Source organism: Bactrocera dorsalis, chromosome 2 (assembly GCF_023373825.1).
Source record: "Bactrocera dorsalis isolate Fly_Bdor chromosome 2, ASM2337382v1, whole genome shotgun sequence".
In the NCBI taxonomy this organism is placed as follows: domain Eukaryota; kingdom Metazoa; phylum Arthropoda; class Insecta; order Diptera; family Tephritidae; genus Bactrocera; species Bactrocera dorsalis.
This window is the reverse complement of record NC_064304.1, coordinates 11,308,090-11,334,554: the sequence shown is the minus strand read 5'-3', so window position 1 is coordinate 11,334,554 and position 26,465 is coordinate 11,308,090. Positions and strand designations below refer to the sequence as shown.

The 26,465-nt window shown below is 34.7% G+C and overlaps 1 protein-coding gene across 1 annotated transcript; it reads left to right on the top strand.

Annotated features, from left to right (window-relative positions):
• The first annotated feature begins 235 nt into the window (after window positions 1-235).
• LOC105227535 (UNC93-like protein MFSD11) lies at window positions 236-24,421 on the top strand. Its single transcript, XM_011206909.4, has 5 exons — window positions 236-1,396; window positions 21,909-22,078; window positions 22,139-22,608; window positions 22,676-23,109; window positions 23,180-24,421. Exons 1-5 carry the CDS (start codon window positions 1,310-1,312, stop codon window positions 23,378-23,380), a joined length of 1,362 nt encoding a protein of 453 aa, XP_011205211.1. The 5' UTR covers window positions 236-1,309; the 3' UTR covers window positions 23,381-24,421.
• Window positions 24,422-26,465: the final 2,044 nt, after the last annotated feature.

The following is a 26,465-nucleotide window of genomic DNA, read 5'->3' as shown; positions in this document are numbered from 1 at the left end:
TATTCTTTTCTCCATATGTAAAAAGCATAATACTTTTTGTAATTAACATTATACCAAATTTTGTATACAAATAAATAGCTTTACTTCAATCTGGTAATACCACATTGGGAAGTGTCCGGTGGTTTTTTACCCTACTTTTTGTCAATTTTCTATTTACTTTTTGCTGTTGCGTTATCAATATATTTTCCTCGGTGTTTCTGTTTTTATACATACCTCCAAAAACCATGGAATTTGTATAATCAGCCCCCATTGTATAAACATAACAGAGAAAAAACAATGTATCAACGCGCAAACGCCTCTTATCGCTCGTATTTGTACAAGTCTAGGTGAAACTGTGTGTTGGCGCTCTCGTGGAAACCACAGCGGTTGGGGCTATTATATAGTATATTAGAATTGGAGCTTCTGACTCCAGTTCTCATTTTGCTTTCGTCTACTGACAACGTCGCGTAAATCGTGTTCCTATTGCGTCGTTATTTGTCGGTAACGTCGGTGCAGTTGATTTTCTTTTGTCCAGTCGGTTGTCAGACGCACATCACATTCGCTTTGCATCTTAATTTAAAATCTGTTTTTATGTAAAATTTATATATTGGTTGAATATACATTTATATACACAATTGCTTAATCAAAAGTTCGGCTACGTAAATGCAAGTAAATACATAACATCCGCTAAGCAGTGATATTAGTTGATATGTGCTATGGGAAGTCACCGCCCACACAAATTATTTTCAATAGTACACCCACCATGCAAAGGCTAATCAATTTTATTGTGCAGTTTTAAAAAGTGCTTGCTACAATTTTGCTATTTTTCGTTGTGTGAAGTTACAAGTTTTGCCGTGATTCAATCTGAAACTTTGGAACGTCACGTTTGTATAACATTTGTATCTGAAGCGTGATTTTTAAATAATATTGAATAATTTTGATGTGTACGCGTTTAAAAGTAAAGTTGTTTCTGCTTTATTTACTTGTAAATTAACACTAAAAAATCGGTTGTGTCAACATTGCCTTCACATTGAAACGGATTTGCTGTTTGCGAGCTGGCCGAGGACGTATGTGCGACAGCGGAAGTGCAGGCTCTTTCAAGTGGGCATACGTGTGTCCGTGCGCCTAAGCGTCTCGAGTGTTTGCTCCACACACATTTTGTTTAGTGGCCACACACTTGCAACCGACCCACCACCATAACCACCAATATTAAACAAACGACCTACAATACTGGCGTAGGAGTGCAATAAGCGCCAATCTCGATCCCCCATAAATATTTGCATTTAAATCAAATTGAATTTTACTACACGGACTGGAAAAAAGCTAAAACATGGATTTGAAGTTCGTCAATGTCATTATATTGGGCTTCGGCTTTATGTTCGTATTCACGGCCTTCCAAACTATGGGTAACATTGAGGTAAGCATGTGTTGCAGTTGCTTCAAATAAGTTTTCATGCACAGATGTGCACTCGTATAGTTATATGTATGTAACCATATCCTTGACTTTAATTGCGCGCATCCTTGGCATACACGAAGGACGATGAATGTTGTCTGTTGTTGGCCATTAGTGCATATGTATGTGTTGCATGATGTGTGGGTGTTGTTACTGTCGAAGAAAAAATATTGTAAAATCAACAAAAAATGTAAAACACTTGTTTAAACATATATGTTTTTATATACATACATATCTAGGTATTGTACCTATAAACATAGTCTACTGAAGTTGGTATGTCATAACACAAAGGTCAAGGGGTCGATCTATAAATTACTTACCTTTCTGCCATTTTTTTTTTACAATGCCAAAACCGTCTTAACGTTTTCCGCCTCGTAAAGTCCATTAGTCATTAGTGGGCAGCATAAAATTATGCTACATACAGTTAGTACAAAAAATAAACAACCGAAACAGACGTGATTATGCACGCACGAGCAAACATTTGCGCCCACATGTATCTATGTATATAATGTGTCTATATATGTATAACCTTTTTATTTAGCAGTACATAGCTACAATTCCTGTTCATAAATGTAGTTACTCATGGCAAAAGGAGCGCCATGAATCCGTATTTTTATAATAGGGTATTTACTTGCGTAAATCGAAATAAGTATGTGTGTATGTGCATTTGAGTGGGCGGTTAGTAAGCAATGCCAGCCTTGTCTGCCTAAGATTGAATAGCAACGGTATCGCCCACTTTTTGTCTGCTACAGCAAATACTTAGAAGTACAAGTGTACCATTATTTATTTATTTTATTTATTTATGTTGTTCCTTCTTGATTCTGTGACCAAGTGAAAGTTGCACATACATATGTATGTATGTATATATGTATTTTATGATTGCAAGTGAGTATATGTATACTTGTATATAAATAGTGGTAATTTTAATACAGTAATTGAATTCTACGACCTTTAATTTAATATCCTTGATTGGGTGGTTGTAGACAACAAATAAATTTCATACAAAATTAGCAAATAAAAACTTGAAAGTACTTTGAAATAGGAATGGGTTGCGTTATGGGTATTATCCATATGGTAAATTTGAATATTTTTTTAATTTACATAGTTTAATTGAATTGCTTGAAATGTATGCATGTATGTATGTGGTTATGAACTACATATACATATATACAATTTCGTAAAATTGTTATATTCATTGCAATTTATATAAAAAGTTGGATCAATTGCGATTATTTTAGCGCCCCGATCTGAGTATGCTGGCGTATAGGGGAGGTCCTCAGGATTAAACAAGGCCCCTTTATATAATAAACAGAAAAAGGTTTAGTTTTTTACAACACAGTACCTATGTGGCAACATTGGTATTTGACATTAATACAAACACACGAACTGAGAGTGAATTTCTTATTTGCAATTATTGAACTTTAAATATAAATTCCGCGAAAACTATGAGTTTGAGGCGGGTTTAAATTTTTTTATCCTCAGGTGTTCCTCTATCCATCCGTACCATCGAATCGCGGCGCCAAAAGAATAGCAATTTTGCAAAAGTTACTTTTAGGCATTACTACGATTTCATAAACATTAACACAATTCTTCTTAAAATTTAATCTTGATTATTTGTAAATTCTTTGGTAAATTTTGGATGGATTTAAATTCGTTCTATACCAGTTAGAGGGCATACCTAGTGTGACAGCTCAAAAAATATTTTTCGAGTTTCGAGCGATATCCAACTAAACAAGGGTCCTCTACTGCCGTAATCTATTCATCGGATGAACCGAAAAAATATTTAATAGAAGCTATTGTCCTTGCAACGACCCATGGCCGAAAAAATAAAAAAATTGGCAAGTGAATTTAATCCAAAATTTTGGTCGGCTTTGCTGACAGGCAAATAAAAAAATGGTCAAGGGAATTGGAAAAATGGTGTTTATTAATTAGTTAAAATAAAAGTTTCGAAGAACGAAGGCGGTATGACATGTTGCATTATAGTGATGAAGGAACCAAGAGTTGTTCGGCCGTTAACAGTTTTAGTCGAATAGCTTGACGTAATAGTAAATAGTAAATACTATTCTTTGTTTTCAGTTTGGTTCGACGCAAGAAATGCATAGTGTGCCATCCCACCATAACTTCACTTTACTTTTTGATCAAAGTAGTATGTACATATACATATCTGTAATATTCAATTCATAATTGATGAAGATGTTACACAATCTACACTTACATTTCCGTTATTTCCTAGTACACTCATAACTACCTTATCATCAATATTGATTTTTCCTTCACCTAAAACAATGTTGACCTAAATAGCAACTAATTATGCCATCGAATAGAATTTAGTGCTTCATTACTAAAGCTTCTAATATTTTTTTTAAGTTTCCCAGTCACGCGAGTTATGCTGTTATTGAAAAAAAGTTTGTAGAACTATTTCTGGTTTCAAAATATTAAGATTCTCATCTAGTACGTGGGGTAATACAAAAACTCAATTCAAAATTATTAAGATTCTTTCAAATAAACATACAGAAATATGTATGGCATAGATAATTATACCCTTAACAGAGTATAATAAGTTTACCACGAAGTTTGTAACAACTAGAGGGAAACGTCAGAGACTCTAGTTCCTACTTGTGAAGGGTATTATAGCTGCGGTAAAACACAAGTTAACGTTTTTCTTGTTTATGTATGCTGAATATAGTGTATAAAGTGTTGCTTCGTTGGTCTAGTATGCTAACGGTAATTGAATTTTTCTCTTGTTTGTATGCAAGTGGTCCATATATGTACTACCTAAGTTCATGTGTACTTATATTAGCGCAAAACTAGAAATATTTAATGACTCTTGTTTTTGTTGTTGTAGTATCAATACATTTTTGAGATTCCATGTTTATGTTTTCTAATTGCATGTTTGAATGAGTGTGCTACTCTGCAATAATTTCAAATGCTTTTTGGTTGGAAATATATGGTAGGGAAATTTAATAAGAAATCCCAAAAGCTGTTTGCAATCGTGTGCTTTGCTTATCAAATACATACATACGTACATCATCTGTTATTATAATTATCGCCGCTTCACGCTGCTTTGCATGGATATTAGCTAATTTCGATATGCCAAAAATATATTACTTACAATCAATTAATAACCGTTATATTTCTGCTGATATTGCTTTATCAGAGCATAGGACTAAATGAATGTTATGAGTATGTACATATGTACATATTTATATGGATGTATGTACATACATGTTTGTGAACAGTATATTTTATCAATTAATTTATAGTATAAGCTTTTTTTAAGTAAATTATTAAGTATATTTATTTAATTAAGTAGCTCTTGTTGTATTGTTACTATAATAATCGGATTTATCGGCGTTTTTGTGATTTTATAGTAAAAGTTCTAATTTTACTAGACATAAACACAATTTTCTTCGAATATATAGACTTCTAGTACCCGGACCATTGTATTTTGTGTATGTAAATTTTATATTGTATCCACAAATGACTACCATTTCATATAGTATATCCTTTCAAGAATATATTTTAAATATTTTTCTACTTTAACTTGCTTATTACAATTTATATTAACTTCGATACAATTGCAAAAATACTGAAGTCATTCGAATGTATTTGCATATGTGTATTTGTATGTACATAAATAATGTTACCAATGAACGCAATCAAGGTCAATAAGCAATCCGGTATTTTTACGATACAAGTACAAGCTTAATCATTCATAGTTTTGCCTTTTAAACATTAATAATATCGACATGGAGAGGTGTATGTAAATGTTGAACTTTTCCAAGGCTATTAACTTTTTATGATTTACGTTGAAAGTAAACAGGACTTCTCAAAAGTTTTAAAACTTGACGGGTTTTTATTATTATATGAATTGATATAAAGTTTCTGTGTGTTTTCTTAAAAAAAAAATAATAAAAAATGATAAAAAAATCAACTAAAAATATTTACAAAAAGTATGCAATATAAAAAATGTAAATTACAAGGTAAAAAATAACATGGAAATAAAGACAAAAGCATAACAAAGAACTTCAAAGAAAAGTTCGACATATTTTAAAACAATTATTGACTATATGAGTCGATAACCTAATTCAATGCAGAACCTGTTATTAAATTATAAACTACAAGTAAGGAAGGGCTAAGATCAGGTGTCACCGAACATTTTATACTCTCGAATGATAAAGTGATAATCGAGATTTCATTATCCGTCATTTACATATTTTTTTATTCTACTGTAAAATTAATTAGAATTAAATTCTGAGAGATTTACCGATATTTTCGGTGAAAAATTAGGTTAGGTTAGGTTAGCCACTGAGTTCTTCGTGTTCGATATCAGAGACCTTGAAAAGTTATAGTCCGAACACGACAATTTTTCCACAAGGGATACCTCAGCTCAAAAACCGTATTTGAGTAAAGTTTTATTCCGCTATCATCATTGGTTCCTAATGTATATATTATACAGAGAAGGCATCAGATGGAATTCAAAATAGCGTTATATGGGAAGAAGGCGTGGTTGTTTAACCGATTTCACCCATATTTCGTACATGTTATCAGAGTGTCCGAATTTCATTGATGGAGTAGTTCCTGAGATATGTTTTTGGTCCATAAGTGGGCGACGCCACGCCCATTTTAATTTTTAGAAAAAGCCTGGGTGCAGCTTCCTTCTGCCATTTCTGTTAGTCGCTTAACGCACTTTTAGTGATTTTCAACATAACCTTTGTATGGGAGGTGCAAAAAAATTACGTCCAAATATGCCCCTCCCTAATGCGATCCTTTGTGTCAAATTTCACTTCAATATCTTTATTTATGACACTTTATAGTGATCACTTTGGTATATATAACCCTATATCTGACTCTTCTTCCAAACAACCGTTATGTGAACAAAACTATAATACTCTTTTTAGCAACTTTGTTGAGAGAGTATAAAAATGTACATATGTACATAAGTATATTTGTTTGTTAGTCTTTGTTTTAACCCACAATTATTGTGTGACTGTAGGGTCGAGTTCTCAAGTATAAAATTACTAAAATAACTAAAACCCGGTTTCGATATAAAATATGATAAGAAAATTGACTGTAGAATAAAATCAATATGTAAAATATAACTGTATATGCATGTAAAATGCTTTGTGTAGCAACGATAGCGATTTAGAAACTTTCAAGCTGCCACAAAACAGCCGTTGAAAACAAAGCGCTCTAGCCCGCTCCCAGTCGCCGCCAATTATGGCTAGTCTAAGTCTTAAACTTAGTAGATTATATAATTTTTTAATAAAAAACACTTTTCTTTTTAATACACTTGTGCCATTTTCTGCATTATCTGGGCTGTGGGGCGTGTGCTTGCCTAAGATCGTGGCATTTGCTTTGACGATCGTTGGCGAGTGAATGTAAAAATGAACGGCTCCAAGCGCCCATTCAACCAACTGGCTTAACAAGTCAATGAACGAAACCAAATTCCATACACACACACACACACTTACACATTTATCTGCTTGGCTATGCTGTAATTATAATGATTTAAAACAACCTTCAGGCTTGTAACTAGCCATGCATACATACACACACATATACTCTCGATATTATTACAGCTTGGCTTTGCTTTGAAATCACATTTTTGGCTTTTGATTTTGCTGCAATAACTGCACTTTGTACCGCATGCACAGAGGAATTTTCCGCAATTAATATGCATAAATATTTTTCCTTTAGTAGCCTTTAGCTGCAGCTTCGTTCGCTTAAAAGCTTTTCAAGCTGCCATTTGCTCCAAAACATACAAACATATGTATGTACATGTGTATGTATTTTTGACTGTGCTAAGCCAAGCGTAGTGCAATTACAAGCAGAAATTACGGTCAATTTTTATCGCCAACCGGATTCTTTAGTCTAAAGCTACGTACATAGTATACATATTTCCACATGGAGCTCACCTTGTGTGAAATTTACAAAAAAAATTGGCACTTAAATTTTTTCATTTTTCGCTAGGCATAACTTCTAAAAATAACATACTCAAATTATAATTCAATACCTCGAAGAGTTTTTGGGTTACAGTTTTCTAAAATGTTACCCTACTTTTTTTAAAGAAAAAGTACAGAGACTTCAAATTTAATTCAGAATGCATTATCAATCGAAAGAAGATTATCTGTGAAGAATGTTGGCCTCGGCTACGTCTCAGATGGTCCATACTTTGAATCCAATGTTCGATGACTCGTTCGAGCATTTCGACTTCCTTATAAGAAAAAGTATAACGATGTCATATCACACGATCTTGGTGTCCAATCGATCGACCCAAAACGTGAAATTTTCTGCTCACCGAAGTTTTCTCTCAATAAATAAAGAAATAAATCCATTGATTGAGGCGTCGTCTAGTTGAAACCAAATGTCGCCGAGATCACGAGCTTCAATTTCAGACATCAAATAGTCGGTTATCAAGGCGCGATAACGGTAGCCATTAACGGTTACGTTCCCATCGGCATTGTTTTTGAAGAAATATGAACCAATGATTCTATCGCAAACCACACGAAACCGTTGTTTTATCTGGATGAAAATGGCAGCTCTTGAATCTCTTCAGGTTGCTCTTCGTACCGAAGTCGGCAATTGCTGTACCCATACCCATTGAGCCAGAAATTAGATTCATCGCTGAACAAAATTTAGCTCGAAAACGTCGGATCTTCTTGGAACATTTCAAGAGCCTATAGAGCGAGGCAATTTCGCTTGGGAAGGTCGACCGGCTGGTTTTGTAGTCCATTATATAGCAGTTTTAATAATGTAACGAACCAGCGCTCTAAGCTATTCAAGAGAGATCCCTGATTGGATCGACCCCTTAACTTTACCTAACCAAGGTTGTCTCATTAAATGTGCTCCCTAAAGCCGTTAGTTTTTGACTTCCTTCATTAGTCGACTAAAACATGTCAATGACTTTAATTTCATTCTCCTTTCCGCACACTTTCCTTTGTAAGTTTATGAACTTAAGTGCTAAGCTTTTGAAATGTCAACAAACAAAATTTTCAATGGCAAACAAGCCATAAAAGATTCGCAAATTCTTCGTTTACTGTTTTGCCGAAAATTGCTTCATAAATAAATACATATATAGGGTGATTTTTTAAGAGCTTGATAACTTTTTTTAAAAAAAAAAACGCATAAAATTTGCAAAATCTCATCGGTTCTTTATTTGAAACGTTAGATTGGTTCATGACATTTACTTTTTGAAGATAATTTCATTTAAATGTTGACCGCGGCTGCGTCTTAGGTGGTCCATTCGGAAAGTCCAATTTTGGGCAACTTTTTCGAGCATTTCGGCCGGAATAGCCCGAATTTCTTCGGAAATGTTGTCTTCCAAAGCTGGAATAGTTGCTGGCTTATTTCTGTAGACTTTAGACTTGACGTAGCCCCACAAAAAAATAGTCTAAAGGCGTTAAATCGCATGATCTTGGTGGCCAACTTACGGGTCCAATTTCTTGAGATGAATTGTTGTCCGAAGTTTTCCCTCAAAATGGCCATAGAATCGCGAGCTGTGTGGCATGTAGCGCCATCTTGTTGAAACCACATGTCAACCAAGTTCAGTTCTTCCATTTTTGGCAACAAAAAGTTTGTTAGCATCGAACGATAGCGATCGCCATTCACCGTAACGTTGCGTCCAACAGCATCTTTGAAAAAATACGGTCCAATGATTCCACCAGCGTACAAACCACACCAAACAGTGCATTTTTCGGGATGCATGGGCAGTTCTTGAACGGCTTCTGGTTGCTCTTCAACCCAAATGCGGCAATTTTGCTTATTTACGTAGCCATTCAACCAGAAATGAGCCTCATCGCTGAACAAAATTTGTCGATAAACACATTTCGAACCGAACACTGATTTTGGTAATAAAATTCAATGATTTGCAAGCGTTGCTCGTTAGTAAGTCTATTCATGATGAAATGTCAAAGCATACTGAGCATCTTTCTCTTTGACCCCATGTCTGAAATCCCACGTGATCTGTCAAATACTAATGCATGAAAATCCTAACCTCAAAAAAATCACCCGTTATTTGTATTTACATATATGTATTCCTGTATGTAACATACATATGAACACGAGCTCAGCGCGCAAAAGTTTCACGGTCACCAAAAAAGAGAAAGCAATAACATGCATGTGTCTAACGTTGGACTCTCACATGTGCACACTGTAAATGTTTATCAGTTAGTCAAAAATATACAGGCATATGTAGTTATGTATAAGTGACTGCTTAAAATTCAGTTTTAATTTTTGCAGCACGTTGGAATTCGCGTGGCTGGTTTAACAGATTTTTTCGTATATTTTAGTCTTATTAACCTGTGCACATAACTACTTTTACTACACCCTTACACACATATAAAAAAGCTTGAATGTTTTTTTGTCGTTTTTTTTTGTAATTTTGCTGTAGAACTGGTTTTTGTTTCGTCAAAGTGGGTGTGTAGCTCTATTTGCCTCTAGCCATTCACATTTATGTATGCGCCTGTGTATACGAGTATAACTATGTAACCGAATGTGTTGGATATTAGGTCGGTCCATTTGTAACGAGAAATTAATTTTATTATATAAAAAGGTTATTATTTATCAAAAAGGTCATATCCACTTCTAAATTGGAAAAGGTCGTTTTTTTTGCATATATTATATTTGAGATTATTTTCCAAAAATTTGAAGTTGGTCTGGAAAGTATATATAATATATATAAAACTTTTAAAGCTTTTTTTCTTCAAAATGCTGTTTTCGGAGAAATCTTTTCCTGGACCGATCGCCTTTTTCTGCTTTTAGGACATGAAATATTTTTCAGCAGAAAAATCTTCCTCACCGCCAGACACCTTTTTCAAAGTTCCTCCTGCAGATCAGAAATAGAATCAAGAGAATTCAATGGGTTTCAGAATGGATCGCCGTTTATTCAATTACTTTAAATTTAGTCAGCCTTCGATACGTGACAGTTCTATTCCAAAATATAAATAATTTAAATATTTACATGAAACTTTCCTGGGGCTTTACTTCACTGTGATTATTCGGTTTAGTTCCTTAATCTTAAATATCTGATTATTTAGTATTATTATTATTATTATTATTATTATTATTATTATTATTATTATTATATTTATATATTTACTCCCACATTAATTACTAAAGAATTGCATTACTAATTAAAACAATACTTGCAAAAATTGTCCAACGTTTTTTTTTTTAGAAGAAACAACCCGCCCTAATGTGCATTTTTACACTTGCTCGCACAAGCATAAACGTAAACTCAAACCCGCCACAACAAGTAGCAGCAGCAGAGACGAGCCCACCAAAAATATTTGTTTTCTGCATTTGGAAATAATAACGAAGTTAAAGATCAGTCAGCCACTCAGCCGTAATACTGCCATTCACTTTTCGTGCACAGTGTTTTGCTTGAATTGCGATTGTTATTTATTCATTGATATATGTACTAGTATAAATCTCCTTGTGAAGTCCATATGCACTACTATTCCTATAGAGACGTATAACGTATAAAAAAAGACAATAAAAAATAGACTAAACCCATAAAACCCCTTAAAGCTAACAAGATTTGGAACCAATATTATTAGGTATGAGGTGACTACGAAAAACTTCAGACCGAATACTTCCATTTATTATACTAAAATATGCTTTGCTCATATCATTATATTAAAATATACTCAATATTGACTAATATTTGAAAATAAATTTAGAGTCATCCAGCGTAACGAGAATTAGTATACTCAGAATGTTGAATCACACTAACTTCTTCTATGAAGAAATTTCTATTTATTTTTAGGGAAAAATATTTTTAATTAATGAAAGAATATTACCAGGAATGCTTGATGATCTCAAAAAATACATATACATACATATGTATGTATATACATATGTATATTAAAAATATTAAAACTCCTATTATTAAAATTTATGTTCGGCTTTCTGTCCAATCGATAGTTGGCCGAGCTTACTATTATAATACCAATAATTTTCTTTTTTTACTTGATTAATTTTTTTCGTTGCTATAACATAATACTTTGTTTTAATACGTGATTCGTTGCCTGCTTTAGTCTTTTCGAGCGCAAGCGTGCAATATTTGGAACAAAAATATCGGCTTGCGGTAAAATGAACAACGCAATAATGTCGATATAAATGAAATAGAAACGAGTAACTAACTACATACATATCTACATATATGTATGTGTGTGTGGTTATAAAATGTTGGTTAATAGATGAAAAAACAAACGGGTGCAAATGCACTCGTATATGTATATAGTATGTACAATAACAATCGTGGGTTTTGGTTTGCAAGTCAGGAAATCGAGTTGCTTTGGCTCAACAATCCAATGAGTAATAACGAATTTGCATAAGCATTTTTGGAATTCGGTTTTGCTGCATCAACCGAATTTGTCATTAATATTTGTGTGGTATTTGCCATAACCACTTACCAATAACCAAAGTGCGCAAGTCTACTCATCATTTTTCACAAATATTTTATTTATATTTTTTTTTTTTGTTTGTTTTTCATTTTATATGAATATTTGTGTATGCCGCATGTTTTACACTTCATTGTTTTCATATTTTTGCTTTTCAAGTGAAGTGTTGAATACTCTTTGCAACAATTATATGCCTCGCCATTTAGTAAGCAATTTGACACCATTCTTGCTAAATTGTTGCTGTTTTATCGTTTTGAAGCGCTTTTTATCGTTTTAAACAGAATTTTTATGTAAATACATATTGATAGGTGTTTTGTGTTTTATTTGCAAGGGTCCTATTGATATCACAAGAATAAGAATAAATACGTCAAGAATGCCGAGTCTGAAAAATTGCACTTCAATTAAGGTTTTTTCTCCAATAAACAGCAAAAAAAGTGTGTTAAATCACAGAGAGTACAATGAAAAAATTATTTTTTACTCTCTGTACTCTCTCTCTTTCATTATAACATGTAATTTGTAAGTAAAGAAGGTCTAGGCCGAATATAAATATGGTTTTGTTCCCTTTACGTAAAACCGACTATTTCGGGAAGTGATTCATTAGATCATTCTAAAGTTTTACGTTGAATTTATAGTCTTAGAAATTCTTGCTTTCTCGATTAACCACATAATTTTCTCGATAAATATTAGATAATCATTTTCTTGGAATTAGTGTTGACAGTTTTTAGTTTACAACGCGAAAAGTTTGTCTACCGAATTTTTCCGTGAAAAAAATTAACAACGAAAAGCAAATACTTCGTGCAAGTCTTTAAGAATTGTATATCAAAAATCTGTGCGAAATTGCATGAAGATCGCTTGAGTAGTTCTCGAGAAATTTTGCCAACCGACTTCGAAAACACAGTTTCGAGAAAAAGGTCTCGAGCATCGAGCGCACAAGTTCTCAAGGCTGTATCTCCGAAACTATTACTCAGATTAACTTGAAAATTTGGAACAATATTCTAGAGTGAAAATTAATAAGACAATAAAATAAATAAATTTTTTGAAACCCGTATCCCCTAAAGGTCGTGAAGTTTTCGAAAACTTGCCTCATGCGAGTCGTTCATCTAACTTTAATGATGACGATATTATCGAAAAAAGAAGCAGAGCTTGAAAATCGTAGTTTGGCATCAGAGATACAGCATAGAACCTTGAAATCATGACCTAACACATTTGGTTAATGTTTTGAGTATGAAAGGTATCAATGTTGATCTCGTTCCAAAAAACAGAATGATGAGAGTTTACGAATAAGATGTCGAAGCGGTACAGCAATCTAGCTAAAACCCGAAAAAACCAAAATTCGCTGAAGCCACTGAAGGCTATTCTATTCTTATAACAAATCTATTGAAAGTGGGGTTAAGCGTTGGAATGATATTGTTATCTCAAGATCCAATTTGGAAGATGATAATAACGGTTTTTATTTAAATACGTGGAAATGTTTTTGCTTGTCTCTGAGAATCTTTTAGTACTCCATTAGTATTCTACAGCCTGTTCTATACCACATTCAGCAAGGTAAACACGAATTTTAGAGCATTTTGAGCTACTTCCAAAGCAATCACTTTGGGGAGAAATTTTTATGAGCATAATCATCAATAAATTCAATATTAAAAAATCTTGAGCTTCTAGCTTATTCCAAAGAAAAGTTTGAACTTTTGAACCTAACCTAAAAATTTAATTAAAACTGGAAAAAGTTTTGTTGAAGTCAAGAGATCAATTAAGTTATGAAATTAACAGTTTAATAGTGAAGCCCAGACAATTACACTAATGAAATTTTTCAACGGTTCAACGTAGTCATAAAAAATATATAAACATACATATAGTATATATCTATAAAGCAATTAAGCGACTCCCGCTGATTATCCATTAAAATACGTAAATGAAAGTTCGTCTATTCGTTGCAGCCAATTACATAACTCATCAAAGCGTTTTCATTTTATTATACTTATGCCTAATGAATTGTTAAGTATTACAGTTAGATTCTTCAAACGAAAGTAAGAGCTTATTTCCAGTTCAATAAATTGCTATCTTTACAATCCACACTCGCTGAATATTTCACTCTTGAGAATTTTACGAAATATTTGTTTGTGTTCTTAATGTAATTTATCTGTAATTATAGCTAAATATTGCTGTTTGTTTTTACTGTTTTTTTTTTGCAATAAATGAGGTCATTGAGTGCTGGAATGTGCATTGAAGTGGCACTTATCAGTTATTGGCCTTTATTGATATGCTTTATGTGTTGAGGTCTCCCGCCTTTCCATTGATTTTTCTTACGATTTATGCGCCTACGTCAATTGCTTTGAAAAAACACTTTTTCTCCTTTATTTATTAGCGAAGTAAACTAGACTGACTTGTCGATTCGCAGTATAAAATTGCATGTACTTAGTTATATATGAACATATATACATGTATGTATGTATATATATGAATATACTATGTATGTATCTACATCTGTGGAATTGCATATTTGTTATCAATGTTAATATTATATTATATTATATATAAAAATTAAAGCCTATTCTCAGATTATATTAACCTTATCAAGCTAAAAAGGTTAACTTTGTCATAAATCAAGTTGGGAAAATGTTGCATGGGTTTATATTTAAAAGTTGCAATTATTTTGAATTTGCGATCTAAACATTGTCGTCTCGGAATGCCAATATATTTTATATGGTGATCCATTTCTAAATAAAAAATTTTTAAAGAAAAAATACAGAAATTTAATGAGGAATGTTTATTATAATTCGAAAAACATTCTTTGGCATTTATTGTTTTGAAGATTATCTCTTTCAAACATTATCCGCAGCTACGTCTCAGATACTTAGTCTATCCGTTGAGTAAAATTTTCGATGACTCGTTCGAGCATTTCGACTGGTAATTGGCGAATGACACGGGTGATGCTTTGCTCCAGGTCTGAATCGAATCGAATCGCAAGATTGTCCGCTAAGACTTTAGACTTTACATAGCCCTACAGGAAAAAAGTTTAACGATGTGATATCACACGATCTTGGTGGGCAACTGACCGACCCAAAACGTAAAATTATATGCTCACCGAAGTTTTTCTTAATAAATCCATTGATTGATGTGATGTGTTGGAAGTGGCGTCGTCTTGTTGAAACCAAATGTCGTCCAGATCAAGAGCTTCAATTTCAGGCATCAAATAGTTGGTTGGTCTCTATTGGCGATTATGTTTCACTGGCATCGTTTTTGAAGAAATATGCACCGATGATTCCATCGGCTCACAAACCATACCAAACCGTTGTTTTTTCTGGATGAGATGGCAGTTTATGAATCTCTTCAGGTTGCTCTTCGTCCCAAATACGGAAATTTGCTTGTTTACATACCCATTAAGCCAGAAATGGGCTTCGTTGCTAAAAAAAATATGATTTGAAAACGTCGGATCTTCTTCACACTTTTCAAGAGCCCATAGAACGAAGCGATGTCGCTTGGAAAGGTCGAGCGGCCTTAGTTCTTGCACAGACTGTATTTTGTATGCTTTTAATTTAAGATCTCGACGTCATGGCATGACAGCTTGATACGACTCACGCGAGATCTGTCAAAGAAAGGCTATTGAAAAAGTACCTCTTCTTGGATCACCTGTTATAATGATATTAAAATAGATAATATAATATAGTTAATAATGGGGTTTAAGTATGAGTCCATTGAGGCTGGAACATGGCCGTGTTTCTATGTCGGTAGACGACTCAAGCTTCAAGTAGCTTGCAATTAACTGATCGTTGAAGGAAGTTTCTGTTTACACCAATGAATACTCTTATTCGTTAAATTCACCCTTTCCAATTCGTGAAACTAAGATTGACGTAGGGCCATACTAAAAAAGAGTTGCTTGAAATTACGTGTACTCTGAACCATTTTTTTAGGAAAATTTTGAAATACCAACCATGCTCCATAACCTCATAAACGCATACGTACTATATACAGGTTTGGGTCTGATTTAAACATTTCTTTTAATCCAAAATACTTTCTGATTTTTGTAAATAAAGTAGAGTTGATTGATGTGAATACCATCATTACTTATTCTTGTACTATAACCAAAAATACAATTAATGATTTCATTCATCTTAAAAATTCTTAATTTCTTAAATCTCTTGATTCAACTTCTTTTTGCGTCGTTTTAAATTTGGCATTCAGATGCCTTTTACGTTTGCAAAATTTGATCTTAAACTGGTTAGTTTTGCGTCACTCGCGGATTTCGTAAGCCAAAGGTGAAACGAGGATGATAAACACAAGAATTTCAAATTTCAAAAAATACACACCGGAACACATTGCAAAAAGTATTGGCAGGTTTTACATTATATATTTGATTGCACACTTAATCGTGTTTAATTTATTAGGAATTATGTTAGCACAAGGTTAATAGCCGGTTCTGCTTGAAAATTATAAACTGATGAATTGCAGTTCATAAAAAAATATAGATTACGACATATCTTCAAGCTATTTCAGGTTTGACGAAAATCAAAACGAGTAACTATGGTAAGAAAATGAGAATATAATTTTTGAAAAAATTAAAAAAACAAAAACAAAAATTTTTTTCAAAATTACTTCTCAAATTTTATAAATGCCCGGATCTCCATCTTTTTTGCAACCATAAACCACTTTTGGTGAAATTTCTTAATTATCAATTTTATGACATGCCCCATTCCATAACTTGCTATTCTATTATTGCTATATTCAGTTTTTACCATCATAACTCCAAGTTAACTCGAATAGAGTATACTAATACTATATACTATAAGTAGAAGGAATTTAATTATGTGCACGCGCTGCGTCCTCTTACCTATTAATTGCATAGTTTTATGACATCTCTGGTTTATGAGTAGTTTTTCTGATGGCTTTCAGTTGTATTATCTTCATTTCCCGTTCTGTTGACAATCTCAGTCGCATCGGTGACAGTCTCCACTTGTTAGCATTTATAGCAATCCCATTGGCTCTTCTGGCGTGTGGAATGGATGCGTCATTAATTTAATTTTTGCGTTACATTCTCAATTTGATATCGCATTTCTCTACATTGCGATACGTATAGCTACAATAACAAGCTGAGTATACATAATATGCGAGTATATAGTATATTTGAGAAAGTATATACAGTGTGGTGCAAAGTGAAGGTCCACACTTCCATCCTTTTCATTTAATGTTGTACTCTCAACTGATGACAAGATTAAAAAGTGAAGGAGATGGTGCTTGAAAATTGTTAGGAAATGTTAGAGAGATGGCAAGAGAGCTCGACATCTCTCGCGAGCCCGTTCGAAAGATTGTGTGGTGGATATTTTGGTTATGAAACGCGTGCACAAAAATCAAGATGATGCTTATTCTTTTTTCGATATTCCTGTTTGGTGCATCATGATTTTGTTCCGGAGGGACACACGGTCAAAAAGAGTTCTATTTGGGCGTTTTAGGGAGTTTGCGTGAGAACATCCGTCGAAAACGGCCGGAATTGTGGAAGAAAACTTCATGAATTTTACACGATGATAATGCACCACCGCAACGAGCTACGATTGCGACCGAATTTAAAGCTAAAAATGACCATCGATCCATTTATCAATCACCGTATTTAACAGGTTTGGCTCCGAGTGATTTTTTCTTGTTCCCCAAATTGAAATTGCCACTCGGTGGAACCCGTTTTCAGTCGATCGAAGAGATAAAACAAAATTCGCTGAAGGAGCTGAGGGCCATCCCAAAAAGTGCTTATGAAAAGTGTTTCGAGGACTGGAAAAATCGTTGGCATAAGTGTATTACATCTGGTGGGGATTACTTTGAAAACGACAAGATAAATTTTAATGAATATATAAATATTTTGCGTTTCATTAAAATCTATATATAACCTTATCCACACAACAAGTGTACGAAGTATTCGTGATTCATTGCTTACTTTTTGCACCACACTGTACTTGGGCATCTCCGCTCCCTCAATTTCTCGTGTTCTCTTGGCTTTAGTTACTTTTAGTTCTTATATAAATTTATGTAACGCCATTAAAATAAATTTGTACTTGTGGCTAGGTATGTATGTACTATTTTTGTACTTCCACATTTGTCATGCTTAATATAGCTTAATTAATGTTAATTTAATAATCTCGTTTGCTTGAATGAATTGATGGCGTTATTTTTAGGTACATATAAGGTATATACATACATAAATATTTAAATATGTAACTGCTAAGTTTTTCTTTTTAACTGGCATATATTTGTTGAAGCTGATTGCTGGAACTCATATCTTGATTGTACTCATATATCCTGACGGACGCTGGCGTGGCGAGATGAGTCACTTTAGCCATGTCCGTCTGTCTGCCTATTTAAGCGAACTAGTCTCTTAGTTTTGGGATACCGATCTGAAATTTTGTACTTTTCTCCATACAATCTGACCAATGCAAAATAAATCCTTGTGCGGAAATTTTTCAAGATATCGAAATTTAGAATAGATAATTTTCTAAGGCAATCTTTGAGCATATTCAGATCTGACTACAATAGCAAATATGTACATAGCTGTCATACAAACTGCCTTATCTAAATCATGATAAAGATCTTCATACAAAATTTGTTTCCTTATTAAGTAACGTTAAATAGACTTTCGGGTTTTCTATCAAACAACCTTGCTAAGAGGAACCAACAAAACATTTTCTGTTGGATGCAAATCGTTCTCCGGTTTTGTTTTCAGATTTAGTTTTAGTGACGGCAACGCGGCAGCCAGTAATTTTGAATGTTGATTGTCAAGGAAATGTCCGATTGCTGAAATAAATGCTGTAGAAGTGCAGGAGGAGATCAAAGTATTGGCAAACAAAAAATCACCAGGTTATGATAGATTTAATGAGTTTGTACTTAAACGGAATACTCAGGCTTTGTCGTTTCCCCACGCAATGGAAATGTGCGGAGGTTGATTTCATTCTAAACCCGGGGAGCCTGAACATCTGGTTAATTCTTATCGACCAATTAGTCTACTGGTAATTATCTCTAAAGTATTCGAAAGAATATTTTTATGTAGGCTTTTTCCGGTGTTGGAAGACAAACAGCTTATTCCGAATCATCAGTTTGGATTCAAAAAATTTCATGACGTAGTTGAACAATGTAATAGCGTAGTTCTACCCTACAGAATCTACTTTATAACTGATACTAAGGAAAATAATAATCACTACTCTGTTGTGTTCTGTGATGTGCGCCAAGCATTTGACAAAGACTGGCATCTAGGCCTATTATTCGAATTAAAGGAAAAACCTCCAATTTCTTATATTTATTATTATTTGCTGTTAAAATCTTACTTGTACAATCGGACGTTCTACATTAGGTGCTATGATGCTGAGTAGAATTAGAGACCTGTTCATGCCCCAAGGCAGTGTACTCGCTCCTGTGCTCTACATTTTTTATACAGCATACCTTCCAGGCATCAACTCAGACTCCACAATGATGGCAACGTAGGTAGATGATACTGCGCTGACATCAAGTGGCAATCCTGCTACTGCTTCCAGAAAACTGCACTTACAACTGAATGCTCTAAGACCATGGATTTAGTAGATGTTATCTCTGCGATTTGAAGAATCATGAAAATATATTTGCGATTCATCTGCTGGATAATAGTTTACACAGTAGAATATTGAGAAGATACCGGTCGAAAGACCTCCCTTCTCGATTCAATTAAAATACGAAATTAAAATTTCAGTTATTTTGAAAATAAACAATGCCTGCCTATGGTTCAAGTAGCTAGCAACAACCACAATAAAAAAAGCCAAATATACCGGGCATTAATATTAATTATCACCAAATTTAATTCCGAAAAATGAAATTGACACTTGAACTTTTTTTTTCAAAATTTCTAAAAATTGAGTTCAGTATTTCTGGCTTGTTTGCACGTTTATATTTATTCAAGCAGGCTTTCGTGCTTTAACTCGCTTCCAATTGTTGCAAAAACAACAAAAATACTACTTCTAAAATGAACGCAGTTCAATGCTCCAGCGAGATACTTGTTCTGCATCTCATTAAAAGCATCATCTCATTTATATGGCTTTGCGTCTTCGATCCGAAATCGTTAATATCAAAAATCGTGTGATTTTAAAAACACACTTTGCTACAAAAAGTGTTATAATAAATTCTACAACTTTACTGCGGTGCAAGCTTGGCATTTATAAGCGCATTTAGTACTGACTTGCGAAGGGAAGAGGTGAAGTACCTGTGAGTTTGCCGGGTAGCTACAAAAGAATAAGCTTAAACAATGAACAACGCCAGCTGAATGAATATTTGTACAGTTTTTTTCTGAGAAATATTTTTATAAATAAATAAATGAATACAAAGGCAGTACATTTCTAGTGCCTATATACATACAATACATACATAATAAAAATAATATGTGCAATATTATTTTTTGTTTTGAATATTTTAAAAATTTTCGCTCGAATAATTTGTATTCTTCTTTGTGTATGTTCAAACTCAAATTACTATTATTCTACTAAAATCAACCAATAATAAGCACATATTAAAAACATGTATGTATATAAAATACATACAAGCATATGTATGTATTTATGTACATTTATTGTTTCTTTTGTTATTGCTATTGTTTTTGCATATTCTAGTTTTCTTCCGTTCATTGACACGTCCGCAGCGTAGATAAATAAGTAGATATTGTTTTCTTATTATGGACCTGCATGCCAGCGGTCAGTCACTTTTTATCATTGACGGCAACAACAACAACAACAATAGCAAAAGCAAAACTTGCGCGTTGCTGATATTTATATGCTAATTGTGCCATTTAACTCACTTCCGACTGTTTTAACATTTTATAGCGTAATTTCAGTTGATGCGCATTTAGTTTCACACACACATAAACATACATATGTATACAGCATGTCCATATGTTTACAAAACGTACATGTGGGCGCTCGCCAATAAGTGCGCCGAAAATTATGCTCTAAAATAGTTCAAGGTGTATCCGCCATTGATCGATTGATGATTGGCAAATTTTATTTTATTTTTATTTTTTTGAACAAATTTAATTATTTAAGATTTTATAATAAAAAGACAAGAAAAGTCAATACAAGAACTTGATTTTGATTGTTTAGTTTGCATGGCAGCTATATACTCGTGTGTTAGTGCAGTCTGATCTTAGCAATTTATTCGGAGATTATAGTGTTGCTTTAGGCAATAATCCATGCTGAATGTTGAGAAGATGTCTTGCCAAGTAAAACCGTTTTCCATACAACGATCAAAACTAGTTCTCTCAGTTTGTACGGCAGCGGGCTTGAGGCCCCTGACGCTTGGTGGCAGGGAATTGAAGGTGTCTAAAGATGTCACATTCCTAGGCCTCACATTAGACTCAACTATACGGTGGAATAGACATGTGGAATTAACGCTGTCCAGAGCCACCAATATACTAATGATATGCAGATGCCTAGCCGGTAGATCCTGTGGCTACAAGCCAGCTATCATCAGGTGGCTAATACAATTGATCGTAAGGACTATTGTTACTTATAGAGTAGATACTTGGGCAATGCAGAAATTCGTAGAAGCAGACTCAAGTCCCTAGGATCCATCAACGTAGACAGGGGTATTGTCACCTCCATCGCGCCCAGTAAGTTCCTGGGATTATTCAGAGTGCTAAACTAATACACCTTGGATCTCACAACTTCTAAAGGTAAACTAACGAAGCGGCTACTGTAGTTTTTCTGTCACCACAAAAGACATGCTTTAGCAGCCGCCGTAATCCCCATCGGGATTGCCGTATAATCAAACCTAACCCCCTTTTACTTATAGAAATCAAGTGGATATAGATGTGATGTGATGTTAGACCTACGAAACGTGTTGGTTTGAAAGGTTACATGAAAATAAGAGGTGTATAATTAGCATTTTTGAAGAGACATCTCTAGGAGAATTAGGTATCCTCCGTAGGTAATATTCTTGACAGCATTGTGGGTTCTCCACGGCAAATCGTGCTCTTCGATTCTTGATGGGGGATTATCTTATGAACATTATATTAATATTAATACATTTTTCAACCTCAAAAAGTGAATCGAATTTTAATTTATGCTCTTTTTTTTCAGAAAACTATTCTGGACAGCATTGCGAAGGAGGACAGCAATTTCACCGGTGATGGCTACACCAGTTTGGCGATAATTTATACGACATTTTCGCTATGCAATTGGCTAGCGCCGTCCTTCATCTCATTCACAGGGCCACGAGTGGCCATGTTGGTGGGCTCGCTCACCTATACGTAAGCACAAACCATTGAAATACTCAAATAACTGTTTATCATTAACCGTTATTTTCGCAGGCTTTTCATGCTCGTCTTTCTGTTTCCCTCCAATTGGCTGCTCTACCTGTCGAGTGGCATTTTGGGCGCTGGTGCCGCCATCACTTGGACCGGTCAGGGTAATTTCTTGGCACGTTGCAGCGATCTCTCTACGATATCACGCAATTCGGGCGTCTTCTGGGCGCTACTACAGTGCAGCATGTTTTTCGGCAACATCTTCGTCTACTTCCAATTCCAAGATAAGGAACATATTGATGCGGCCACACGCAGCATGGTCATTGGTGTGCTGACGGCTTTAGCTGTACTAGGTATAGTATTCTTGGCGGCTTTGCGTCCCATGGAGGACAATTCGGTGGGCACGTCTGAAATTCAGCGCCAGCAGCAGCAACATCGCACTGGTTGGGGTAGCGCAGTGTATGCGCTCAAGTCGGCTGGACAACTCTTCATCACCCGAGATATGCTGTTACTTAGCGTGGCTTTTCTCTACACCGGTAAGTATTACTAAAGTCAAGCCTTCGGAGTTCATTTTAAGTAAAATTTCAAAACTATTTCTTACAGGCATGGAATTGTCTTTCTTTAGCGGCGTTTATGGGCCCTCCATTGGTTTCACGAAGAAGATACACAACACACCAAAGGAAATAGTCGGCTTGGCTGGCATTTGTATAGGCGCTGGTGAGGTATTCGGTGGTGGTCTCTTCGGCATTCTCGGCAAGAAGACAACACGCTTTGGACGCGATCCCATCGTTATTGCCGGCTATGTCATACATATGATTGCATTCTTTCTGATATTCCTCAATTTGCCGGACAATGCGCCATTCAAGGATACCGAAGACATCTCGTATATGGATCCGCCACGTGCTTGGATTGCTCTGTTATGCGCCTTCATGTTGGGCCTGGGCGATGCCTGCATGAATACACAGATCTACTCGATGTTGGGCGGTGTGTATGTGAAGAATTCCGTGGGCGCCTTCGCGCTCTTCAAATTCACGCAGGTTTGCTTTACAAATATTATATAATTTTTAATTTGATTATAAGAAATATTTTTTCACTATTTACTTGCAGTCTATTGCTGCGGCCATAAGCTTCTACTACTCCTCACATCTCGGTTTGCGCGCTCAATTGGGTATTTTGGTTGTTTTCGGCACAATAGGCACAGCCTGCTTCTGCATCGTGGAATGGGCGGTGAAGCGACGACAACGAGAATCTCCCGAAGACTCCAGAACTGTCTCGCAAGACTCGCGTTCTGTTTCATATGATCAATAAAATAAGTTCTTCTTCTCCTATAGCGCCCCGTAAAGCTCAACTGAATGTGGCATATGCGACCTGATCTGACAACAACAACAATTATGAAGCTGAAACATAAGCAGAGAAGTTAAATATATTCATATACATATACACACATATATTTATAAGTAAGTTGAAATCGATATTTGGTTTTATGTAATTAAGAACTTCGAAAGTAAGACATTGTTGCGATACCGTAATGTGTACATTGTGTGCGCAAGTATAGTGTTTATATATACATTTGTAGATATATGCAAATGTGCGTTTGGCTTATGTAGGTAGTGTTTGGTCTTCCGGGACAATAATTAATGTCAAGCTAAAATACAAAAGTAAAGATATTGTTATATATTGTAATTCACTAGTGTATGGTAAATTTTCGACGCATTTTTTATGCGTTTAATAATGATATTGCAATATTTTCCATTTGTTATAACGCCAAACTGCATAATGTTTGTTTTAGATATGAGTTTTTTATATATACAATATTTTATATATATAAACGAAACAACACAAGTTGACTATATGTATTAAAAAATCCTGTTTGAATTTAGCTAAATGTAAGTGTATGTTTGTAATTGTTGTATATACATATTATTATAAATATATGTAATAAAAAATGTTAGACCGTAAATATTAAATGATGAAAAGACGTTTTCGTTCGATATAATCGTTTTACAAATACAAGTAAATGTTGTTTTGTTTAATTAGAAGTAACGAAAATTTTTTCAAAAATAAGAGAACATTTTATTTCAGATTTTTTAGGCGATATGCGTTGCCTAATTGAATTAATTTTTAATTAATTAATTATTTTTTTCATTTTAGTTTGGACAATAAGGCTATTATGCAATTAAATATATTATAAGTGCTTTGAAACCCCTAAAATAAATAAATTCTCAAAATTATTTTGTAAATAACCCTATTGTATTTAACTAAAACTGTGAATTTTCCATGAAATAAAAATTATTCTACAGCGAGAGATGCCCCAATTTACTGGATCTAAAAAATATTTTAAAAATAAAAGTTCTTGTTTTTAGGGGTTGTATACAGTTAGAAGACTGAAAAAAGCGATTTCCAGATTTTTTTCTGAAAAAAGATTTTGCATTAGTAAAAATATCTATTAGGAAAGGAAATATAGCTGGTTTCCGGAAGCTTCTCAAAAAAGACGGCTTACGGTGACAACTATGTATTATAAATCTCTGAACAGAATCCTCAGAACTTTAAAAACCTTCTAAAATTTGCGTGAAACTTCGAAAAGATTCACCGGAACGCTGTAATTTCTGTGTGCCTTACCTATATAAGACTGTTGCCGTTGTTGTTCTACCGGTTATCCAGACTCCGTTAAGGTGGTAGTAAGGTTCAGATAAATTGTCATCGAGGTCATCCAACGGTAGACCCAGCTGTGCAGTTTCGACGGGGTCGGAGCACAGGGAGAGGGGTGTCAAATATGCAGAGTTAGCTGGGCTGGCAAAGAAATCGTTAGAGTCATGCGGGAATAAGTAGGAGTTTAATCTGCTACAGTATCTAGAACGAATCTTCGTAAGGGTCACTCTCGATTCCAGCTCGTTGCCTGCAATGGGTGGTGGATTGACTGCAAGTACGCTTTTCGCTGAGAGGATGGCAGTGAAGGTCTTTATGGCTCCACTGTGGATGATGGTTAGTGCATGTCTGAAGTTAGTTGCGTCCAAAGTCTCTCGTATAGTCTTATGTCGTCGACATAGCTAAGGAAAGACCTCTTGATGTTTGTAGGTGGCAATTGCGCCTCAAGCATGCGGTGGCAGGGATTGTAGGGAAACTGCTTGGAGAGGAAATCGGGCTTCGCTGTGTAAGTGTTCCACTATAAGCATCAAGAATCACCTTGTGATAGTCCGTAGTACCGTATTCTGACATATCTGAAACTTCCTCGTCTGCGCTTCACTATAACCAGGCAACCATGTCGACGCGGCGCAGTTTATGACTGGCCAACCGATTGTTTAGTATGTTGCCAACAACCTTTTTCTTTTTGTCATGAGTTGACGGCTGGCGACCTTAACCTAAAACAAATCTGCTTAGGTGTTTTATTTCTATTTCCGCTATTTCACCTGCGTGTCTGAAGTTATGAGATCCGAGGTGTTTTTGTCATGATCAGGCAAAAGCGGAACACTCAAGGAAGTGTTGAGATGATTTTATCTCATATTTTTCCAAACCGCTAATGCAATTGGCATCCGGAAAGCTATTCAATCGCACAATTCTCAATAGAGTGGAATTCTTAATCATCTCTGGAAATTAAATAAGATTTTTTTTTGATTTTTATAGTACAGGAAGGGATCGCAAGCCGGAGTGTGGAACTTTAATCCGCTAAATGCCACCTACTCTCAACTCAAGACTCTCCCACAGAACCACCAGTTAAATATTACTTCGTGGGAGGGACAAGACATTGAAGTCTCCTCTATTGTGCGGACTCACGGACGCCTAATCCGTTGAAAAGTCTCAGTATTGTCATTATAGCTTTACATTTTTCAGTTGCCTGACACAGGCGTGTTAAATTATCGACCGTAAAACTACCAACGAGTGTGATTTTTAGTCTTTCCCTTGTATTTGAAAAGCGAGGACAATAAAATAATATCATACATGTTCAAAGTCTTCTAGACACTCTATACGCCACGGACAGTCCGGACTAATGTCTTTGTGGAATCTGTAAAAGTAGCTTCTAAAGCACTGATGTCCACTAAGTGTTTGAATCAGATAGAAATCCAAGTCTCTTGTCGTATAGCTATGCGCGAATGCATGTCCGGAATAACTCTGCGGGTACAACGCCCTTTGGATGAGGATTGCCACCGCTGCTGCCACATTTTGATGTTCTTGTTCCTCTCCTCTGTTTTGATCGATACTATTTAAGGCACTAATCTCTCTGTCTGTATAAAATAAGTACGTTCCTTAAACGCAATTACAAGTAAAAATTCCAAAATATAGATCTCTCAACCTTTGCTCAATTTATTATTTAACACATACAACTGTTACAACAACTACTATTTCCGCCTAAATTGGTATAAAGTGTTTGCTACAACAACACGATATTTACGCATAA